At 43.8% G+C, this 24,884-nt stretch overlaps 1 protein-coding gene across 5 annotated transcripts in view; it reads right to left on the reverse strand.

The window, feature by feature from the left end:
* Positions 1–24,884, reverse strand: part of cerkl (CERK like autophagy regulator) — a 252,536-nt gene that overhangs the window by 23,237 nt on the left and 204,415 nt on the right. For 3 of the 5 annotated variants that reach the window (XM_072477565.1, XM_072477571.1, XM_072477558.1), the window contains 8 exons: positions 24,259–24,333; positions 8,751–8,928; positions 8,461–8,529; positions 6,666–6,700; positions 5,814–5,919; positions 4,946–5,042; positions 3,871–4,070; positions 3,466–3,546 (listed from right to left, as the gene is read on the reverse strand). In XM_072477565.1, the coding sequence (XP_072333666.1) occupies positions 3,466–3,546; positions 3,871–4,070; positions 4,946–5,042; positions 5,814–5,919; positions 6,666–6,700; positions 8,461–8,529; positions 8,751–8,928; positions 24,259–24,333 (841 nt within the window). Of the gene's footprint in view, positions 1–1,350; positions 3,547–3,870; positions 4,071–4,945; positions 5,043–5,813; positions 5,920–6,665; positions 6,701–8,460; positions 8,530–8,750; positions 8,929–24,258; positions 24,334–24,884 lie in introns of those variants that run through there. The other 2 variants (XM_072477569.1, XM_072477570.1) reach the window with 2 other exon arrangements.

Consider the following 24,884-nt stretch of genomic DNA (forward strand, 5'->3'; position numbering starts at 1 on the left):
ATACATGCCCCTGCCTGACATAGCGCCCTCAAGAATTGTTTAGGTAACTTTTTGTACATAGCTAGGGTCAGAGTAGTGGCCATGTAGGAGGTGTCACCCCCGGTCAGGGAACGGAAAGGACAAAATTTATGTGATCCTTCACGCTTCGCGTTAGGGTCACAAGGAGGGGCTGTAGCCACCTAAAATGGCTGATTCCCTATTAATTTGCCCAAAACCCGATTTAAAATGGCTAACCGAAAAGGCTGATGGGAAAAGCAGGCAACAGGACACAAACGGACAGCTGCAGACAGAATAGCGTATTCGGCTCTGGGGAAGTCGGCCCAGATCGATACTCAAGACTATTAGCAGCACATCAACCCAGACATCTGCAGTTTAATCGGCTATCCCTGGGAACAATTGCAACATATTAGCAATTGAATGCCGGGCCAGACCTGTCAGCGCCTTCAGTGGCCGAAACAAAGACAGGTGAACGACCACTCCGCCCGATCGAGGAATCGCCCCGTTATTGGACATATCGAACCCAGTGATTGGGAACAAGTCCAATCACTTGGGACTCAGGGTCAAGGGCCGCCCCGAGAGGCGGGAAGCCCCTGGGCCCTATAAAGTGAGGGGCCAAGTTCAGATCTCTCTCTCTCCCTTCTTCGCCTGCTCGCAACCTTCGCAAGAACCTTCAACAAAGAACCGTACGTTTGACTCCAGCGACGCTACCCGATAAAGACTCCTAGCCATCGACCCGTATCAGCCTTTTGAATCCCGCGGGCCAGATCCGATTCGATAAGCCATTAGTTTCCCTGACCTGGTGGGCCCTTCCTAAAGTTAAGTATTGGCCAGTAGTGGTAGGTTTCGATATAGATAGTAGGATTATTGTGTAAGCATTAATTGTTGTATATAATAAATGACCGTTGATTTCAATCTTACTAAGCGGTGTGCTGACTTATTAATCATAACTTGAGCTTGAACCACGTGGCGGTATCAGAAAGATACCTGGCGACTCGTGAGCAAAGGTGACATAATCAGAGCTAATAAACTAATGCTAAAAAGAGCAACACTCTTTCAACAGTTGCATGGACAGAGTGGATAATCAGATGCTCTTTCCTGGGGTAGAAGAGTCAGGTATTAGATTTAACGTGTGTGTGGAAAAGTTTAAAACTGATGTGCGAGGCAAGTTTTTTTATACAGAGGGTGGTGAATATATGGAATGCGCTGCCTGGGATTTAGGCAAGTACCAAGGTCAGCGCAGGCTTGGTCGAAGGGCCTGTTTATATGCTTTATTGTTCTTTGTTGCATTTAATACTAAACTTGGACGTATTATGAACTGTGAGGATGATAGCGTAGAACTTCAATACAGAGAAGTGTGAAATTACTTATTTTATTCACAAGAACACAGCAAGGCATTACAAAACAAACTGTGCAATTCTAAAGGGAGTGCTATATATATGTGCATGAGGTATCAAAGGTGGAATGACAGGTTGAGAGACGGGTCAATAAATTTTACAAAATGCCAGGATTATTAATTGTGGCACAGAGAACAAGGGCAAGGAGGCGATGTTAAAATAAAACATTGATTCAGCCTCAATTGAAGTATTGTGCCCAGTTCTGGATGCCACACTTTCGGAAAGATGTGAAAGCATTAGAGAGAGTGCAGCGGTTCAAGAAGGCAATTCATCACCACCTTCTGAAGAGCAATTAGGGATGGACAATAAATGCTGGCTTATGCCCAGATATTGTAAACAAATTAAAATGAATTTTAAAAAAGAATGGTGTCAGGGATGAAAAACTTCAGTTAAGTAGGTAGATTGGAGAAGTTAGATTGGATAGACATATTCTAAATCATGAGGGGCCTGGACAAAGTAGATCAGGGAAAACTGTTTCCCACTGTTGGAAGGATCAAGAACACAGGACACAGATTTAAGGTAATTGGCAAAAGAAGCTATGGAGACACTAGGAGAAAATTTTTCACAGCGAGTGGTTAAGATCTGGAATCAGTTGCCTAAGAGTGTGGTGGAGGCAAGTTCACTTGAGGCATTCAAGAGGGAATTGGATTATTAGCTGAAAAGGAACAATGTTCAGGGCTATGGGGAGGTGGGGGAATACTCAACTGCTCATTTGGAGAGCTGGCACAGACACAATGGGCCTACTCTGTAATTTTGTGATAAGCTTAAGTTTCTAAAGATGCCTACCTGGAAATGCCACATTGGAAGAGACCATTATTTAATCAAATTTAATTATGAGGTAGAAATATGGAGCTTAATTTTTGTAAGACAGACAAGTACAAAATAATTTAGATTTTCTAATGTTCAGAATGTCTGATCACGTTATACTCTGAAGTGTTTTGGAACTGGACAAGTAATACAGAATAACAAACTGATGAGGGAAGTTGCTTAGAATCATGAGCGTATCTATTAGCTTGAAGAGTTCCACTTCTCCCTCTAGTGGAAGACTAATAAGAGATTAAAATTAATTAGTAAACTATTGGAAGCCGGAAGGGTTTTTTTAACATTTTAAAGACAATCGTAAACCAAATTCAATAAGTTACACCAAACATATACATGTCCCATCACAATGTAGAAATCCAAAAATTGGATAAATCTTTTATAATAAAATGGATCACTACAAAGGAAGCTTAGACATTTTGTTTAGAATTTCATAATCTATATTCTGCTTGTAAAACTCTATTTTTTTAACCTCAAAATATAATGCATACTATAAAATACATTTCTTAAATTACCAAATTATCTTTCTGTCTGTGTTTTCAGAGTTTGCCATGAAGGGACTTTACAATTAAAATTTTTTTTTAAAGAGTACCCAATTAATTTTTTCCAATTAAGGGGTAATTTAGCATGGCAAATCCACCTACCCTGCACATCTTTGGTTTGTGGGGGCAAAACCCATGCAAACACGGAGAGAATGTGAAAACTCCACACGGACAGTGACCCAGAGCCGGGATTGTACCAAGGATCGTGAGGCATGCATTGGTAACCACTGCACCACTGTGTTTTTACAAATTCTACGATTGAGTATTCTACCAGTTTCTTACTATAATATCCCTGTAATTTTGAAGAGTATAAAATAATCAACAGGTCATACACACGTCCTCATTCTTTTGATTGCAGCATGAAATTGTTTGAACTACTCTCCTAGAATGTGCAGCTCTTTGTGCTACATGTGGCAAAATTGGTGATGTAAACATATTTACAATTTTACTACACAATTCACACAAAATCTTCCTCTAATATCACAAATTGGTATTCAACGCATTCTCAAAAGTACACTTTTCAGGAAACAAAATTTCAAAACTATAAAATTTATACTTAAATATGTTACACAAATATATAACTTAATATAGTGCACTCATTTTCTAAAAGTAAAATTAGTTGCAAGGAGCTTCACTGTGGCTATGGTCTAAAATAATCCTGATTCATCTCCTTCAGCAATGTTTGATGAATATTTTGGTATTATCTTCACTTTAGGCAGCTGCACTTTACTGTATGATCATCAAATTCTTCAATATTCCTTCCATACATAGTAATTAGCTGTGGGTGGATTCTATGAAAGTCAAGTGGAAAAAATAATTTACAAAATTCAGAAAATTTCATTGTGATCCATTATATATGCTTGCCAATAGATGGTGTTTCAATAATGTAAGTCATGAACTACAAACATAAATGGCTCATTAATAAACTATGTGATAAAACATCTGCACCACTTGAATAAGTTTCAACTCATGGGATTAAACCAAGTGGTTTTGTTCTCTTTGGTTTTTGAATTTTTTACTCATAGTTATCCTCAAATGAAACTATGTACAAATCGTGACATTAAAAGACTGCTTCAAAAATCTGACTGTTGTATCTGTAAATATTCATTGTTTACTTTATGTGAACCTCTGAAGTTCCCTCCATTAAGTCACCATCAACATTCCATGGACAGCTTCCTTTCGGAGAGATCACAGACTGGTGACGTGAATGAAAATCAGCATTCTCCTCTGATTCCATGTCGGTCCATCCGCAATCAATCTTTGAACGGATTTTAACTTCCTGGACTGTATATGTCTCCACAAAGGGAAAATCAAACTATAAGGAGAGACAGACAATGTACAAAGGCATAAATTAATGTTTATTCAGCTTAGAATTTAAAAATTAATTAAAACAGTGATTGATCCATTGTCAATTATTTTTGGGAGTCATTTATTTTGAGTCATTAGCTTACAAGTTCATTCACACTGTAGTTCATAGGGAGTGAGGACTCACTTAATGGTCATCTGAGGAAATTGTTGCAAAAACCCCAAAAAGGTAACAAACCAAACTGGAGATGAAAAGTACAGCACAGGAACAGGCCCTTCGGTCCTCCAAGCCTGCGCCAACCATGCTGCCCGTCTAAACTAAAATCTTCTACACTTCCGGTGTCCGTATCCCTCTATTCCCATCCTATTCATGTATTTGTCAAGACGCCCTTTAAACGTCACTATCGTCCCTGCTTCCACCACCTGCTCCGGCAGCGAGTTCCAGGCACCCACTACCTTCTGTGTAAAAAAACTTGCCTCTTACATCTGCTCTAAACCTTGCATCTCGCACCTTAAAACTATGCCCTCTAGTAATTGACCCCTCTACCCTAAACATAAATACATTAGTCTTTATAAATGTAATTTAATTTATTATTGTTTAAAAGTCAGACTGCTCCACAAACAACTGTTTATAGAGTGGCAAAAGAGTGGATTGTAAACCCTTTCCACTAACAGACGGACTGAAAAGAGCTAATCTGGATTAGATTGTACCATGTGTTATATTAAGTAACAATCCAATACCTGATGTCTTGTGACAGGAAACGAATTCCCTTTAGGAGAGAAGCACGCTAACACAATTAGGAGAAGTCTATAGTATTTGTTATTTATTAATCCAGGAAAACTAATTAGTGGATCTAATAAAGAATGCCATATGTTTAAGTTTACCTGATTCTGTCGGTTACCATATCGTTTTAGGTGCTTTATAAAATCTGCTCGTGAACTGTTTTGCACAGCAATAAGTGACATGCTTCCATTGTCCAACCTAAAATAGAAAATTAAATACTCATAAAGGCACATTATGTTCAGTTTAAATAATGAATTTAAAACTATTATTGTGGTAAAGTGTTTCTGGATTGATTTGTTAATATGTCTGGAGACAACAAATTACTGTTGGTAATATTAGTGGATGAGTATTAAAAATGAATGAATTAATGAGGCCTGTAAAATAGTGAACAGGGATGCCATACACATGTCATGAATGTGTTAAGAGTTTACTAATTATTATAAATGCACTATTGCCTCGCTAGCAACACCCACGTCACATAAACATAACAGAAATCTCTAAACAGCGGAAAAAAGAAATGCTGCAAGTTGACTACAGTATTTCAGTGTGTATTTGATCCGAATAATCCGAGTCTGTAACATTTTGATTTAGTGTTACAAATGGTTTATGTGCATTTGTTTTACCTGTAGCTTTTAAGTGCTTTGAGAAAGTTGCTTTACTGGTTGAAGACTAATCATTTAAGCAGGGTTGCGTGATGTCCTTGACTAATGGAAGCAGACGTGATTTTCTAAAATCTGACTTGTCATTAAGCCTAATCTGAGCATTATCCAATGATTATTTCAACCATGACCTCAGCAGACACAACCAGCAACTATTTAAAAAAACAAGATTTCTGTGCCAACTGCAGTCCATGCCCTCATAAGGGTCCAGAATATCTACATCACAGTACATATTTCTAGAAAGGAATCCAAAACCTCAGAGGGAGGACAAATATTATAGGTACTGGCCTATTTCTCTAAATCCACTGACCTGGTATTAGGTGCAAGGCCTCTTGGTGCCATAGAACAAAGACATGGAATGGCCATAACACTAATATTGAGAAAATGTGTCTGCATGGTTTGCCATTTATCTTCATCTGAAATGCACAGCAAAATAATGTTATTGCAGAAGGATACTACAAAGACATTTCAAATTCTTTGGGGGGGGGGGGGGGGGGGGGGGTTGCAACCGCGTTCCTGTGAACACAGATGTTGACGTGGGTGCAAAATCCCGCCAGAGCTGGAAAATAAGAATCTCACTGGCAAGATATCAATTTCCACACGGCCCCGCCAGTGATGTATTGAGGTTCTCACCCAGGAAGGGAATCTCATTTCAGTACATTTAAATATAATTAGAGGGGCTCCCTGCCATATCGGCCCCCATATTAGGAATTCCTCCTTTGTTGACATGACATCACATTTACAACTGTTTTTCAAAAATGGGAAATAGGTGAAGGGAACCCACCAGGGAGGGAGAGGGACATACCCGGGCAATGCCCTGGTATTGCCCCCTTGCACTGCCAAGGGGCAGGATGCTGGATGGAGGGATTCACTGTATGTGGGGGGGAAAGATCTTCATCTTTTGACGTTATCGGAGGTTGGAGGCATCCTTTCTCGGGATTCCCGCCATTACCGTCTTTTTCTGGCCCCATCCCGCCAGCATGGGCCACGCTACCATTTTTCTTTGCATCAAGTGCTGGATTATCTAGCAAGAAATACTGGCTATACAGCCAGCAAGCTGCATGCCAGTTTTCCTGCCTGAGCCAGCAATTGATGCAAAAATGATAAAATTCCACCACTGAATACATCTGTTTTTAAATTGCAGCTCACATTCAGTACTTACTACATTGTTCAATCGTATTTCTTTCATCTTCATTTCTAAAACAAATTGAAAGAATAAGAAATCTGTCACTGTCACTATCCAAAGCCAATCCATTCAGATAGCAAAATATAATAACTGCAATATGTAATGAGAATAATAGCAAGGATACCATTGTTCATCATTACTATGAAGGAAATCCGATGGCAATAGAAGTTTCTGCAGTACAGATAAAAAAGAAATCCAAAAGTTGCCATCATAGATACTCTGCACCCCCACATCGATTTAGTATTCAAATTACTGCATCAACATTATCTTGCATCGAAATTAGCCAACAATGTTAGCGCCAGTGTAGTCAGGAGTAAGTGAATTTTTAATTCTCCATTAGATCTGGTTTATTTACTTATCTTTACCTAAATTGTTACATTGCTATAGGGCCTTGACTCCTCTTTTAGATTTCTAAATATTCCCTCACACGAAACCTCCCCACCCCCACACACTTTTTATTAAAGTGTTTTCTACCACCCTAGCTATTTGATTCGCTAGGTTCCAGCCGATTTAAGTAGAGCATATCCCAATGGAACAGCTCACTCTTTTGCCAGTATTGCTGCCAGTCCTCTATGAATCAAACCCTTCTCATCCACATCATTTGTTCAGACATATCTGCGGCATGGTGGCACAGTGGTTAGCACTGCTGCCTCACAGCGCCAGGGACAGGGGTTCAATTCCGCCTTGGGTGACTGTCTGTGTTGAGTTTCCTCCGGGTGCTCCGGTTTCCTCCCACAATCCAAAGATTTGCAGGTTAGGTGGATTGGCCATTTTGTATTTCCCCTTAAGTGTCCAAAGATGTGCAGGTTAGGTAGGGTTATGGAGATAGGTGGGGTTAGGGGAGTGGGCCTTGGTAGGGTGCTCTTTCAGAGGGTTGTTGCAGACTCAATGGGCAGAATGGCCTCCTGCTTCATAGAACTTACAGTGCAGAAGGAGGCCATTTGGCCCATTGAGTCTGCATCGGCCCTTGCAAATGCACCTTCTTAAGCCCGTTTCTCAACTCTATCCCCGTAACCCAGTAACCCCACCTAACCATTTTTGGCACGAAGGGCAATTTAGAATAGCCAATCCATCTAACCTGCACACCTTTGGACTTTGTGAGGAAACCGGAGCACAAGGACGAAACCCACGCAGGCACGAAGAAAACATACAGACTCCGCGTAGACAGTGACCCAAGCCGGTAATCGAACCCAGGTCCCTGGCGCTGTGAAGCAACAGTGCTAACCACTGTGCTACCGTGCCGCCCTGTAGGAATTCTATGGTTCTATGCCATTCAACTCTGATCTGTGCTTGGCTCAGGTAGTAATCCAGAGATTATTACCTTTGAGATTCTGCATATTAATTTGGACTCAGTCCCTCAAACTTCCTCAACAGAATTTCAGTCCTCTTCTACCCAAGTCCTTGGTTCCTACTTGGATCGCAGTATTGGATCCTCCTCCTCCACTCCAAGTTCTCCTGTTGTGAGGAGGTAGGTGTTCTTAACCGTGGCTGTGGACAGGAAACATGACCTTTAGAATTCCCAAACACAGTTGCAGAGAACAGTCTCTGTCCCCTGACTATACTGTCTCCTTACTTTTCACTCCCCATTGCCTGATTCATATCCTGGCTTGGGATCTCAATCCATCTCATATGTGGATGATCTTTCTTGGAATGGATAGATAATTCATTTGGTTCTGTTGGAATATCATGTTAACAGGAAATGTTACCTGAAAGAATTTTGCGAACTGAAGCTTGAGCAGTTAATAAGCAAGCTGAACTATTTATCACCTACCTTTTGCCTTTCTGATCTGCCATGTGAGCATTTTCTGTTGGTAGAAATGATAATTCACAGTCCTCCGGCCTAAAACCATGAAACACATTTGAGTATCGTGCAAAGATTTATTTATTGAAATTAAACTCCCAGACAATGCTCAACTCTCATTCATAGATTAAATCAAACAAATAGGCTGAACTTATTTGTAGAAAGAACCAACTTGGAGCTGAAGGAAGAATTTATTTATTTTTCTCTATATTGTGAAAAGAGGGCAACAGACATGTTGGACACCAAACAGACCCTCTTACTTGAGATTTGTCAATGCTTTGATAACAGCAAACTCTTTCCGCTGGTTGGAAGGCATCCAACGATATTTTTCTGCTAAGGCCAATGTTGTCCCACCAAAGCCAAACATGGCTGAGAAACCAAATCGCAGCAGCCTGTGACGACTACTAAAGCTGCAAACATCCACTGCCTGGAGGTTACCTAAAGCACAAGAAGAAACCAGGAATAAAAATTACAATGTTAAAACTTAAGACACAACAACGTCATAGCATATCATTAAATCCAAATGAGACAGAAATGTAGTGATATTGAAACAATTTAGAGGCAGCACGGTAGCATTGTGGATAGCACAATTGCTTCACAGCTCCAGGGTCCCAGGTTCGATTCCGGCTTGGGTCACTGTCTGTGCGGAGTCTGCACATCCTCCCCGTGTGCGCGTGGGTTTCCTCCGGGTGCTCCGGTTTCCTCCCACAGTCCAAAGATGTGCAGGTTAGGTGGGTTGGCCATGATAAATTGCCCTTAGTGTCCAAAATTGCCCTTAGGGTTGGGTGGGGTTACTGGGTTATGGGGATAGGGTGGAGGTGTGGACCTTGGGTAGGGTGCTCTTTCCAAGAGCCGGTGCAGACTCGATGGGCCAAATGGCCTCCTTCTGCACTGTAAATTCTATGATAATCTATGAAACAGACTTCACAACAAAATATTAAGTATTCTCAGGGCAGCACGGTGGCACAGTGGTTAGCACAGGAACTGCAGCTCTGAGGACCCAGGTTCGAATCCCGGCCCTGGGTCACTGTCCGTGTGGTGTTTGCACATTCACCCCGTGCCTGTGTGGGTTTCATCCCCACAACTCAAAAAAGATGTGCAGGTTAGGTGAATTGGCCACGCTAAATTGCCCCTTAATTGGGAAAAAAATAATAATTGGGTACTCTAAATTTATCTTAAAAAAAAGTATTCTCAAACTGAAAGGAGATATTAAGAACGAATAGACTGGCAGAGGCATAGTGTACAGAAGCAAGGAAGTTATGCTAAACTGTTAGAAATAACTGACTAGGCACCAGCTGGTGAATTGTGTCCAACTCTGGGCAGCAAAACTTAGGATGGATTTCAAGGCTTAGAGATGAGCAGAGATTTACTACAGGTGTTGCCTCAAAACCAGCAACCTCGGGGCCAAGTCTGTGCCAGATTTTGGATCTTGATGCTCGTCATAGAAAAAAAAATCTGAATTAATTTAATTAATAGGAGACACTTGACAACAAGTGAATATTTTCTTTCTATTAAAGTTTGAAAAAAGAATTCAAAATAGTGAAGAAATAACATTTGGGAAAAAAAATAAGGCAAGAAGTAAGCCTGACTTGCAGGCTGTGCTAGATTCAAAGTACTGGTTGGGCAGATCAAGCCGGGTCAGGTGGGGTCAAGAGTTAGCTGGATTACCCAGAGAATGGCAAAAGCCCAGCATGTGATGACGATAACTAGTCCAGTGTGCCACTGAGGCAATGCAGCACCCAGACGAATTGTCCTGCTAAGTTACCCTATTCATTTAATAACAATTAAATTTGATGCATGGCAGCTAATAAAAATACCTGTTTTTCAGATAGCTAGTTTTGAGACAGTGTACCTGTAACATGGTATCAGCAATGATGGACATCAGTTACATGAACAAACTAGAAAGGTTGGAGTCATTCTCCTCAAAAGCAGTGCAAGTTAAGGGACGATTTAATAGAGGTGTTGAAAATCATGAAGAGGGGCGGCATGGTGGTGCCGTGGTTAGCACTGCTACTTCACGGCATCGAGGATGCGCAGGGAGGTGGATTGGCCACCCTAAATTGCCGATTAACTGGAAACAAAAGTTGAAAATCATGAAGGGTTTTTATCAAATAAAGAGAAACTTTGCAGTGGCAGAAGAGACAGTAACTAGAGTGCCCGCACTTAATGTAATAGGAAAAAGAACAAGAGAAATGGAGAGGAATAATAGGGAGAACTTGCAAGTGCAATCTTCTGGCCCCATTGACCCCCATCCCCACCCCCCATGGGTTTCCCACCAATGTGGTGTGAATTTGATGGGAAATTCCATTGACAGCGGCCGGACCAGAACATTCCGCCACCGTCCAACAGCGGGCTGCCTCCTACCACTTAGAAACACACCACTGGGAGGCCAGAGAATCTCGTCCTTTATTGCTGAGTGAGTTATTTTTAATTTCAATTACACAGCCTGAAAGGGTGCTGGGGATTGATTTGATAGTAAGTTTCAAAAGGGAGTTAAAAATATACCCAAAGGAAAAATATTTGCAGGGATATGGGAGAAGGGCTAGTAAGAGAATTGCAAATTGATCAGTTTTGGTAGAAAGAATGAGGAAAGGCAATATAAAGTAAATTGGACAAATGTTATAATTCAGACCAGTCTCCCAAATTTTGATAGAATCCAAAACAAGACCACCAATTTCGTTATGATCCGATTAAAGACCAGTAACCTATTGTTAAAATTGATTAAATTTGAAATTCCAGTTACTTACTAAGGGGGTAAAGCCACAAGATTCTATGATTTTAAACAAACAGAAGACATTTTATTACTGTACAAAAATCAACAAAGCAAACAGTCAATGTTCTGTCTTACATTGTCACATACAGAATTACCATGAGGTAAACATGAATTAACAGGCAAACAAACTGTGCCTGAACACATCACATTATATGGCAGACACCATCAAGACAGGTTCCTCAAATTTCTCAACAATGCACGCAAATGACAGTGAGTCACAAAAACCTTTAAAGCCTCTAGGTGGAATTCTTGCAGAAACGCACATAGGGCGCAATTCAGTGGCCATGTTGCACTCGAGGGAGAGTGTAACATGGCTGGTAAATCTGAGGCGAGGCCTTCCGTGGTCCTCCCAGCAGCCTCCATGCCTCGCGGGATACACCAAAGTCCCGCGAAGCATTGGAATTAGAACTCCGCCCAAATGGGGCGCGAACAAACGGCATTGGTTTAATTAGGTCTTAAACCTACTTAAGGCACACCTACCCAGGATCTAGCAGCCTTTCTTGATCCACCGGCCTCCCCATGGAGGCTGTATCCAGGTGCCAATCAGTACTGATCCACATGAATATGGACCAGGCGGAACAGCATCCGGGTGGTCTCCCAGGACATTGAAGGCCCCTAGGTGGTCAGGGATAGTGCAGGATGGCCCCTTGACCCTCCCCCTGGAACATGGGCACCTTGCACCCCCAGCTGGCAGTTTGGCATTGCCACCCTGGCATTGCCAAGGTACCCAGGTGGCACTGCCAAGCTGGCAGGAGCACTGCCCAGGTGCCACTGCCACGGGTTAGGGCCCTAGGGGGCCATGCCAATGAAAGGAGAGTGGAGGGTGATTTGAAGGGTGGGGGTGTGCAGGGCAGGTATGTAGTGGCCTCTGGGAGTAGGTGGGGGGGGGGGGGGGGTGGTGAAGGGTGGGGGTCCTGGAAGGGGTGTGCTGTAAGGGGGCTTCGGGGGGCCTGAAGAGTGGGGCCCACCAGAGACCGCATAGCGGGGTGTCCTCACTTGGGGGGGAGGGGGTGGGGGGGTAATGCCCATGTAGTGGGGGGATGCCAATGCCAATGTGTGTGGGTTGCCCACAAGCTCACTTCGAGATTGCGGCACTCTTTCAAAATGGCGGTCTGACCTCTGAGGTTGGCTTCCCAGTGCTGAAAAAAATTCGAAGTGTGGACTAAACCAGTGAGAAAATCCCCGGGGCCCAAAAAAGTGACAAAAGGCACGATTCTCCGGAAATATTTCTTATGTGCGGTAGTGAGCGGGAACTGCCAAAATATTCCCGGCACGCGGCCCAATAAGGCCTGCAACGCTATTCAATTTTTAAAAAAATAAACATTTATTGAGGTATTTTTGGGCATTGTAACAGCAGCAATATAAACAATGTACATAAAAATATAAACATAGTGCAAATACCACCTCCCTCCCCCACAGGTCCCACCATTAATTAATCCCCTAATCTACGCTAAGCTAACCCCCTCTTCCCCGCCACCCCCCCTCTCCTGACGATGAATTCTCCGCGATGAAGTCGATGAATGGTTGCCACCTCCGAGCGAACCCTAGCAGTGACCCTCTCATGGCGAACTTAATTTTCTCCAGGCAGAGGAAGCAGCCATGTCCGAAAGCCAGGTCTCCGACTTTGGGGCCTTGAGTCCCTCCATGCTAGTAATATCAGCCTCCGGGCTACCAGGGAAGCAAAGGCCAGAACGTCTGCCTCTTTCTCCTCCTGGATTCCCGGATCCTGCGACACCCCGAACGTCGCCACCTCTGGACTCAATGCCACCCTTGTATTTAATACCTTGGACATGACGTCAGCAAACCCCTGCCAAAATCCCCTCAGCTTTCGACATGCCCAAAACATGTGGACATGGTTCACTGGTCCTCCCGCACATTTTGTGCACCTATCCTCCACCCAAAGAATCTGCTCATCCGGGCCACTGTCATGTGAGACCGGTGCACGACCTTGAACTGAATCAGGCTGAATCTAGCACAAGTTGCGGTCGCGTTGACTCTACTCAACGCGTCCGCCCATAGACCATCCTCCATCTCTTCCCCCCAGCTCCTCCTCCCACTTTTGCTTCAGCTCCTCGGTCTGCGTCTCCTCTGATCCCATAAGCTCCTTGTAAATGTCAGAAATGCTCCCTTCACCAATCCGCCCTCTAGAAACCACCCTATCCTGAATCCCCCTTAGCGGCAGGAGTGGGAAGGTTGGTACCTGTCTACGCAGAAAGTCCCGCACCTGCAGATATCGAAATTTGTTTCCCCCCACCAATGCAAACTTCTCCTCCAGCACCCTCATACTCAGAAAGCCCCCCTCTATAAACAAGTCCCCCATCCTCTCAATCCCCGCTCTCCGCCATATACGGAACCCCCCCATCCATCCTCCCCGGGGCAAACTGGTGATTATCGCAAATTGGGGACCAGACCGATGCTCCCACTGCTCCATGTCTCCTCCATTTCCCCCAGACTCTCAAGTCTGCCACCACCACAGGGCTGGTGGAGTACAGCGCCGGCGGGAACAGCAGAGGCGCAGTTACCAGCGCCCCCAAACTTGTGCCCCTGCAAGAAAACACCTCCATTCGCACCCATGCCGACCACCCCCGCCACCCACCAGCAACAGCCAGTTCCTAATCATGGCTATGTTAGTCGCCCAGTAATAATTGCTAACGTTCGGCAGCGTCAGCACTCCCTCTCCCCGGCTCCGCTCCAGCATTACCCTCCTCACTCGCGGGGACTTGCCCCCCCCCATACAAAGCCCGCAATAACTTTATTGACCCGCTTAAAAAAGAACCGCGGAATGAAGATGGCGAGACACTCAAATACAAACCATCATTTGCACCGTTTGGACTCTACCAGCTAGAGACAACGGGCGCGCATCCCATCTCCGGAAATTATCTTTCATCTGATCCACCAACCGGGCCAAGTTCAATTTATTTAGCCGGTCCCAATCCCGCGCCACATGGACACCTAGGTACCTGAAACTGTCCCCTACCAATCTAAACGGCAGTTCCCCCAGTCGCCTCTCCTGACCCCTCGCCTGAATCGCAAACATAAGAACATAAGAACTAGGAGCAGGAGTAGGCCATCTGGCCCCTCGAGCCTGCTCCGCCATTCAATGAGATCATGGCTGATCTTTGTGGACTCAGCTCCGCTTTCCGCCCCGAACACCATAACCCTTAATCCCTTTTTCTTCAAAAAACTATCTATCTTTATCTTAAAAACATTTAATGAAGGAGACTCAATTGCTTCACTGGGCAAGGAATTCCATAGATTCACAACCCTGTGGGTGAAGAAGTTCCTCCTAAGCTCAGTCCTAAATCTACTTCCCCTTATTTTGAGGCTATGCCCCCTAGTTCTGCTTTCACCCGCCAGTGGAAACAACCTGCCCGTATCTATCCTATCTATTCCCTTCATGATTTTATATGTTTCTATATGATCCCCCCGCATTCTTCTAAATTCCAACGAGTACAGTCCCAGTCTACTCAACCTCTCCTCGTAATCCAACACCCTCAACTCTGGGATTAACCTAGTGAATCTCCTCTGCACACCCTCCAGCGCCAGTACATCCTTTCTCAGGTAAGGAGACCAAAACTAAACACAATACTCCAGGTGTGGCCTTAATAACACCTTATACAATTGCAGCATAACCTCCCTAGTCTTAAATCCCTCTAGCAATGAAGGACAAAGCTCCATTTGCCTTCTTAATCACCTGTTGCGCCTGTAAACCAACTTTTTGCGAGTCATGCACTAGCACACCCAGGTCTCTGCACAGCAGCATGTTTTAACATTTTATCATTTAAATAATAATCCCTTTTGCTGTTATTCCTACCAAAATGGATAACCTCACATTTGTCAACATTGTATTCCATCTGCCGGACCGTAGCCCATTCACTTAACCTATCCAAATCCCTCTGCAGGCTTCCGGTATCCTCTGCACTTTTTGCTTTACCACTCATCTTAGTGTCGTCTGCAAACTTGGACACATTGCATTTGGTCCCCAACTCCAAATCATCTATGTAAACGGTGAACAATTGTGGGCCCAACACTGATCCCTGAGGGACACCACTAGCTACTGATTGCCAACCAGAGAAACACCCATTAATCCCCACTCTTTGCTTTCTATTAATTAACCAATCCTCTATCCATGCTGCTACTTTACCCTTAATGCCATGCATCCTTATCTTATGCAGCAACCTTTTGTGTGGCACCTTGGCAAAAACATCTCGCTCTTCCTCATATTAAGCTTGTACCCCGAAAACCGGCCGAATTCCCCTAAAATTCCCATGATTTCTTCAATCCCCTCAACTGGATCTGAAACATACAGAAGCAGGTCGTCCGCATACAGCGAGACTCTGTGCTGCCCCCCACCGCCCCCCGGACCAGCCCCTTGAGGCCCTCAGAGCAATTGCCAGCGGCTCTATAGCCAGTGCAATCAGAAGTGAGGAGAATACTATTCAATGTTAATTGGTCCACTTAATGAGGCCCCATGGGCTTCTCGCAGCAAATGAAAGCTCGCCAGCCGATTCGCCGGGACCGCGCTCGGCAGCTCGCAGCATGGACACCACTGCCTTCCCGCCCCCCTCACTGCCTTCCCGCCCCACCCCCCCCCCGAGATCTTTTCACTCCCATACAAGCATCCACCATCTCCATACCGCCCACAACCCTCTCATCAACCCCCCCTACCTTCAACACACCCCCAACCCTTCCTTGGAAAGAGCACCCTACCTAGGTCCACGCCTCCACCCTATCCCCATAACCCCACCTAACCTTTAAGGGCAATTTAGCATGACCAATCCACCTAACCTGCACATATTTGGACTATGACTTAAATGTTACAATCTCCAGTCAACCACCCAAAGGTGTTAACTTACAAAAACATTATGACAAAAAAAGAACAAAATATTGATCCTCTCACGCAATTTTAAAGAGTGTGCAGGTACAGAGAAATCTGGGTGTGGCATACAGACTTTGAAGGTGGCAAGGCAAGTTCAGAAGGCTGTTTAACAGGCATATTGGATCCTTGGCTTTATGAGTAGAGGCATTTAGCTGCATTTTGGGGGCCCCCTCAAGTCTGGATTCTCCGCCGGTGGGATGCTCCATTTTGCTGGCAGCCCGGGGGTTTCCCGACGGCGTGGGGCTGCCCCACAATAGGAAACCCCATTGACCAGCTGCCGTAACGGAGCATCCCGCCGGCAGGGTGAAACAGAAATGTGGCACGGCAGGGCACAGAATCCAGCCCCAGGTGAGGACAGAGGCAGGGCTCCTTGAAAATATTATTGTGGGGGAGGTGGGTGCCTGGGGGTCATTGTCAATTTCAAGGTAGGGTCTGGAGGGAAGATAGGACAGGAATTCTGCTCTCCTCCCAATTGAGGTCAATTCAGTCATCAAAAAAAAAGGTTTGTTGACAAGAGATGAGTTTCAGTGGAAGACCTTGGAATAAGCTCCATCAAGACAACCAGCAACCTCAGTAATGACTGTTATGGGGTGTCTAAATAAGCCCCAAATTTCATCTGACTCACCTCTATTCCAACCCACTCATTCTCAGTGGACAGGAAACCCTCAGTGGACATTCTCCTGAGTGGACAGTGGACATTCTCAGTGGACAGGCAACGTGGCCAGTAAATCTTGCTAGAGGCCTCTCACGCGGTTTACCCCGTTCGACACGCCTCGCGAGATTTAACAGGATCTCACAAGACTTTGCGATCCGAATCCCAACCATAAGGGCCTACATTTGCATATTTAAAGCATGCTTAAATATGACTCTTCCAGAGCTAACCAGCACCCAGGGATACAACGGTATCGCCAAAGAGACTTTAGCCGAGCGCCTTTTCGCACTGGTCTCGACAAACGGGGACCAGGCACTTGGGGGGGATCTCCCAGGCATTCAGAGGCCCCCGCGTAGTCGGCCTCTGGGCAGGGAGGCACCCAGGCACTGCCACCAGGGCACCTTGCCAGTGCCAATGTTTACATTTTGCCCACGTGGGGATCAGGCCCAGGGGTGCCCTTATGAGTTGGGATGCGGGGGGCTCAAGGACCCTCCAACAGGTAGGTTTGAAGGGGTTCTGGGGTCATGTCAGAGGATTGATATCGGAGCACCATTCAAAAAATAGCAGAGCTTCTCAGTGCAGGAAATGAAGGTAAGTGCGGCCTCGGTGGGAAACAATAACAGAGTCCCGTTCGATAGCGGGATCATTCCTGGTGCTTTTGGGCCAGGAAACATCCCGCTGAACCAGCTCACAACTGGATTTTTTTTCCCGGCAAATCGTGCCCTTGTCTCCCATGCCAATTAAGGACTCACCTCATGAAAATCTGAACTGTCATCACAGTTTCTCACTCGAGGTGGAATTCTGATCCGAAAACAGACCTGGATCATGTTTCCTGTGTCCGTGGCAAGATTTCAGCCCATTCATTGAAAACATAAGGAGTTATGCCAAGACTATATTGACCACTTGCTAGGTCCCAGCTGGATTATTATGGTCAATTTCTTGGCACCAGACTCTAGGAAAGGTCAAGCCATTGGAAAGGGTGCAGAAGAAATTTACTAGAATTAAGTCAAGTCAGAAAGATTTCAGTTACATAGAGAATCGTGAGAAATCGTTTTTCTCTCCTTAGATCAGAGGCGAAAGGGGAGATTAAATGGAAGTGTTCAAAATCACGAACAGTTTTAAAGGAGCAAATAAGGAAAGTTTTGTTTCAGTGATAGAAGGATTGCTAATTACAGTCACAGATTTAAGGTAATCGGCAAGAGAATCAGAGGTATCTTGAAGAAATAAAGATTAAGCAGCGAACAGTTATTACTTCAAATGTGCTACTTGGGAGGATGGTGGCAAAAAAGAGGAAGCATTTGGTGGGCAGAAGGAGCAAATGCTGAGACTAATTGGGTAGCTTTTTCAAAGGGTTAGAACAAAATAGAGCTAAAACCAAAGGCCTCCTTTTTGTATTATTCCATTATTCTGTAGCCTTTGATGAAGGAGAAAAGAGAAGAAAATGCAGAAAAATAGAGCATGTGTGTCATAAAGTTTGGCGTCATATAGAAGTTCATTGTAGAAATAAAAGTAAAATATTGTGGATGGTAGAGAACTGAAATAAAAACAGAAAATACTGGACATACTCAACAGTTCTGGCGGCATCGGTGGAATGAGAAACAGAGTAACGTGTCAGGTCTTTGACCTTTCATCAGAAGCAATGTATTACATTGTATTTGACCACTTTTCAACTTTTCCTGTTCTCATTACGAGACTGGATCCTGTCTCTCAGCCTTCAAAATATTTCATGATGGTATTGGGGTAGATTCATAACCTTTTGAATGAAGAAATTTCTCCTTACTTCAGTCCTAAATGATCAGGCCCTTATCCTAAATCTGTGTCCCGTTGTTCTAGATTCCCAGCTGGGGAAAATAATGAGATCACCTCTCATTCTTCTGAACTCCAGAGAACACAGACCCAATTTACTCAGCCTCTCAACAGAGGACCGCTCTCTCATCCCAGGGACCAATCTAGTGAACTTTCACTGTCTCCAAGATATTTATCCTTCCTTAAATATGGAGACAAAAATTGTACACAGTATTCTAGATATGAGCTCACCAAAGCTGTGTACAATTGTAGCAAGACTTATTTATTCCAGTACTTCAATCCCCATGCAATAATGGTCAATATACCATTTGCTATGCTAATTGTTTACAGTACCTACATGCTAACTTTTTATGTTCATTGTATGAGCATATCCAAGCTTCTCTGAACATTTACAAGTTTCACACCTTTTTATAAATATTCTGCTTTTCTATTCTTATGACCAGTGAATAACCTCACATTTAACCACATTATACTCCATCTACAACCTTGCTGCCTACTCACTTAACCTGTCTATCTCTTTGAAGCATCTTTGTGTCCTCGCAATTTGCATTTGCACCTAGCTTTGTATCATCAGCAAACTTGGATGCATCACTCCGTATCTTTGTCTGAGTCATTTACATAGATTGTAGCTCAGGCTGCAGCATTGATCCTTGCACTACTCCACTAGCAACAGCTTATCAACATAAAAAGACTACACTGATCCCTACTATCTTCTTCCTGTCTGTTAATCAAATCTCTATCCATGCTAATGTACCGCTTCAAACTCCAGGAGTCTTTGTCTTGTGTATTAACCTTTTCTGTGGCGCCTTATTGAATACTTTTGAAAATGGAAGTATGCCACATCTGCTGGTCCCCCTTTATCAACCCCACTAGTTGTATCCCCAAAAAACTCAAATAAATTTGTCCAACAGGATTTCCCTTTGGCAAAACCATTTTGACTTGTTCTAATTATATTATACCTTTCCAAGTGCATTGTTAAGACTTCCTTAATAATATATTTTAGCACTTTCCTGGTGACTATGTCAGAGGAACTGGCCTGTAGTTCCCTGTTTTCTCTTTCCCTCCTTTCTTGAATAGCACTATTACATTTACTAACTTCCAATCTGTTTGGAGAATTCCAGAATCTAGGTAATTTTGCAAAATCATAACAAATGCACCCACTATCCCTGATTCAAGAGATTCAAACATGGAGTTCCAGGAAAGATGGCACAAGTTTAGGAGGTGACAACACGTTCAAGGAGTTTGCAAAGGACGGGGTGGTAGTTTGTAAGGATTGAGAGAGTCAAAAGTTGTTTCTTTTTAAGGACGCAATGATGATGGCAGATTTGAAGGAAAGGAACAGTACCTGATATGAAAGAACCGGTAATATTAAAAGCTAACACAGAAGCCAGGAAGCAAAGCTGGGTGTTCAATAGTTCAGTAGGAATATGGCCTAGAGAGCAGGAGGTGAGTCTCATTGACAAGAATAAGCTCAGAAGGGGCAAAAGGGGAGATAGGAGAGAAACTAGAGAACAATACAAATACAGGGTTAGGGTAGGGAATAAACGGGCTGCGCACATGAGACTGTCCCTTTATGTGTGACGTGCATCTGCATAATGCCACAAGCTGGCTGCGCACTGCAAACAGAGATTAGAGCAAACATCGGTTAGGATAGGTGGAATCTTAGAGAGGTTTCTCCTGGTGAGCTAGGGAAAAAGAGGGAAGACGATGAGCAGATGGTCTTGATCTTTGCAATAAGGAAATCCATGACTTCCTCGCCTTTACTGTTGGAAGTGAAGGTGGAAGAGGCAGGGGAGAGTGGTTTAAGGAGGTGATTTATGGTGGAAACTAGAAGCTAGGTATTATCTTTATCTTCCTGGATAATCTTTGAAAAGTGAACAGTTTTAGCATTGGAGATTAATAAAACCCGATAATGTTGTATGTGATCCAGGCGACTGATAATGGATTAGAACAGTTCTCTACCAAAGATGCTAAAATCTGCACTCCTGATCAATTTATCCAAAAAGACATCAAAATGTTGGTACATTTTTCTGAATGGAAGGCTGTGACTAGTGGACTTCCGCGGGGATCAGTGCTGGAACCTTTGTTGTTCATAGTATATCTAAATGATTTGGAGAAAAATGTACTGGTCTGATTAGTAAGTTTGTAGACAACACAAAGATTGGTGGAGTTGCGTATAGTGAAGAGGGCCGTCAGAGGATACAGCTGGAGGGGCTGGTTTAGCTCAGTGGGCTAGACAGCTCGTTTGTGATGCAGAACAAGGCCAGCAGGTCAGGTTCAATTCTCGTACCAGCTCACCCGAACAGGCGCCGGAATATGGTGACTAGGAGATTTTCACAGTAACTTCATACTTGTGACAATAAAAGGTTATTATTAGGATATAGATCAGTGGGAGACTCTGGCGGAGAGATGGCAGATGGAGTTTAATCATGACAAATGTGAAGTCATGCATTTTGGAAGGTCTAATACAGGTGGGAATTATACAGTAAATGGCAGAGCTTTAGGAGTATTCACAGGCAGAGAGATCTGGCTGTAAAGGTCCACAGATCACTGAAAGTGGCAATGCAGGTGGATAAGATAGTCAAGAAGGCATATGGCATGTTTGCCTTCATTGGTCAGGGCACTGAATATAAACATTGCCAAGTCATGTTGCAGCTGTACAGAACCTTAGTTAGACCACATTTGGAATATTGCATACAATTCTGGTCGCCACACTACCAGAAGGATGTGGATGCTTTGGAGAGGGTACAGAAGAAGTTTATCAGGATGTTGCCTAGTCTGGAGGGTTTTAGCTACGAGGAGAGCTTGGATAAACTCAGATTGTTTTCACTGGAATGAAGGAGATTGAGGGGCGATCTGATAGAGGTTTACAAAATTATGAATGGCATGGACAGAGTGGATAGTCAGATGCTTTTTCCCCAGAGTGGAAAAGTCCACTAGAGGACATAGATTAAGGTATGAGGGAGAAAGTTTAGAGGAGATGTGTGAGGCAGGTTTAAAAAAAAATTTTTTTTACACAGAGGGTGGAGTCTTCCTGGAACATGCTACCAGGGAAGGTGGTGGAAGCAGATACGATAGCTGCATTTAAGAGGCATCTTGACCAATACAAGAATAGGATAGGAATAGAGATATGGGAACCTCCGAAGCGCAGAATGTTTTAGTTTAGATAGGCATCATCATTGGCGCAGGCGTGGAGCACCGAAGGGCTTGTTCCTGTCCTCTAATGTTCTTTGTTTTTTATCCTCTGCAGAATTCCCAAGGAAGCACCATAGACCAGAGTAAATGTAGGAAGTATAGCAGGATAAATGACTAGACAGAGTGCAATAGCATTCTTGGGAGCAAGGGTATTAAAGATGGCGGGAGGAATCTCATTAGCTGGCAGCTCTGTAGTCCCAGTTGCATCAGGTTCAAACAGTGGTCACTTTCCGTGCTAGGTGCAGTCCCCAAAGAGGAGCTAATGGAGATATCAGTGGGGCCTGGCTGACAGACCCCAGCAGGGTGAGTGAGCGAAGTGAAGGGGCTAGCTTTGAGAAGATGGGTGAGGAAATAAAGGGCGAATATGGTCTTGTTGGGGGGGGGGGGGGGGGGGGGGGGGGGGGAGGTACATCCGATGGGCAGAAGGGACCCGCAAAAGAGGTTCTCTTCCCCCTTCCCTGACACCAGCTCACCTAGTAAAAGCTGTATGGCTACTCACCTGGTCTGGGCCTCCCCCGTCATGGGTAAAATAGTGGCAGTGAGCGATGATGTGTTTACGTGGCCCAAGGCAGGCGAGCTGTCCGGTGCCTCCGTTGTCCGCTCTGCAAAATGGGAGACAGGTTGGGGGTGGCAGATAGGCGGTGGGCAGGCCACACACTGCATTTTACAAGTCTTTTCCCTCCAATTTCAAACCCGCTGGTAGCGGATCATAAGAATTGAAGTGGAGATACTCACTGATGATTGCAGTGTTCAGCACCATTCACGACTCCTCAGATACTACAGAAAATGCAGCAACACATGGACAACATTCAGGCCTGGGGTGACAAGTAGCAAGTAATACGTGCCACACAACTGCCAGACAATGACCATCTCCAACAAGAGAGAATTTAAACACCACCTCTTTTTAAAATCTTTATTGTTAAAAGTTGCTTACATTAACACTGCAATGAAGTTACTGCGAAATGCCCCTAGTCGCCACATTACGGCACCTGTTTGGGTACACAGAGGGAGAATTCAGAATGTCCAAATTACCTACGATTTTCACGACTCGTGGGGAAAAATGGTAGCACCCAGAGGAAACCCACGCAGACACAGGAGAACATGCAGACTCCGCACAGACAGTGATCCAAGCTGGGAATCGAACTTGGGACCCTGGTGCTGTGAAGCAACAGTGCTAACCACTGTGCTACCGTGCCGCCCTTGGCATTACCATTGCTAAATCCTTTACTATCAACATCCTGAGGGGTTACCATTGACCAGAAACTGAATTGGACTAGCCATATAAATACTGTGGCTACAAGAACAAGTCAGAGGTTAGGAATCCTGTGAGGAGTAACTCACCTCCTGACTCCCCAAAGCCTGTCCACCATCTACAAATCACAAGTCAAGAGTGGCTGAAATGCTCTCTACCTGCCTGAACACTTGCAGCTTCATTAACATTCAAGAAGCTTGACACCATCCAGGACATAGCAGCTGTTTGATTGGCACCCCATCCAAACATTCAATCCCTCCACCACCGACGCACAGTAGCAACAGTGTGTATCATTAACAAGATGCGCTACACCAAGGCTTCTTAGACAGCACCTTTCAAACCCACAACCATTACCATCTAGAAGGACAAAGGAAGAAGATACATGGGAACACCACCACTTGGAAGTTCTCCTCCAAATCACACAACATCCTGACGTAGAAATATATTGCCATTCCTTCACTGCCGCAGGGTCAAAATTCTGGAACTCTCTCCCTAACAGCACTGTGGGTGTGCCTATGACCACATGGACTGCAGCAGTTCAAGAAGGCAGCTCACACCGGCTTCTCAAGGGAAATTAAGGACGGGTTACAAATGCTGGATAACCAGAGATCCCACATCCCAAGAGCAAATTTTAAAAATTAATGGACTGTTTATTGGTAGGTGTGTTAAAGGTACACAAACATTAAATACAATTAAACAATGCCTCTCTCATTGGTTCTGTAATCTTGGAAATTTTTATCCCCTTAAATAATAGTCAAAAAATAGTGTGTAGTTTGCAATAGCACTAATTCTCAAATTCATTATTTTCTCATCCTGTCCTATCTTTAATATAAATCAAGAGACATTGGCCAGGACTTTACAGTCCCGCAGAAATTACCACTTGAAGAAGTCAACGGAACTTTGGCTAGTCCGGCAAATTTTCCATCCTGCCCATGGCGATTCCCACAAAGGATTGGATGGAAAATCCCGGCCATCGTGATTGGAAGAAAGACCTTGGCAAAACCATATTAGCAGCACATAAAAATCATCAGGCAAATTACATGCACTTGCAATTCAAATTTGTAGCAAGTGAAGAATCCAGAACTTTCTTTGTGAATGGTACAATTATCCTATTGAATAGTACTGTGGAATTACACTTCAAATGTGCTTTTTGAAACAAATGTCTGTAATATCTAAAGGTTTAAAGGGTAGAAAGTGCAAGAAATACATACCCATGATGATATGCATTGCTGCAGTACATGGATGTTTAATTCCATGGACAGAAAATGATAAGACATTAGTGGAACCTGAAAAACAGAGCATTTATTATGTAAGCAAATAATAACTGAAACACACATATAAATGCTGGTCTATAAATTTCATTTTCATATGTGGTGAATTTTACATTTTCCCCATCAGCGTATTTGAAGGCAGGGGGAGTACATAGCATTTTCTATTTCCACCAAAAATAGACCTCTCTGATTTATATTTTCTACAATGTTATGATCAAATGAGGAGGACTGAACTGGCTCCCCTCTATTTAGTCTCCTCAGTTGGTCACAATAAAGGTTTCCGCTTCTTTTTTGCGAGGGTATGCCTTTTCCAAATCAAAATGTGTTTAACTATTGAGCAATAAGCAGCCAATCAAACAAGGTTTTCTTCAGTAAAAGAGTAACTTTATTAACCGCTAAACCTGAGAAAATAAGTAAATAAAAATGCGATATCACACACACAGATATCAGAAATAAGGGAAGTTAGAGTCCAATAAAAAAATATACTTGATTGAAACTTGGTGAAACATATATTTCCTGAGGAGTCTGGTTGCGAGAAAGGATGTTTCCTCTAATGAGAGAAACTA

The sequence above is a fragment of the Scyliorhinus torazame genome, chromosome 2, assembly GCF_047496885.1.
Source record: "Scyliorhinus torazame isolate Kashiwa2021f chromosome 2, sScyTor2.1, whole genome shotgun sequence".
NCBI lineage: Eukaryota > Metazoa > Chordata > Chondrichthyes > Carcharhiniformes > Scyliorhinidae > Scyliorhinus > Scyliorhinus torazame.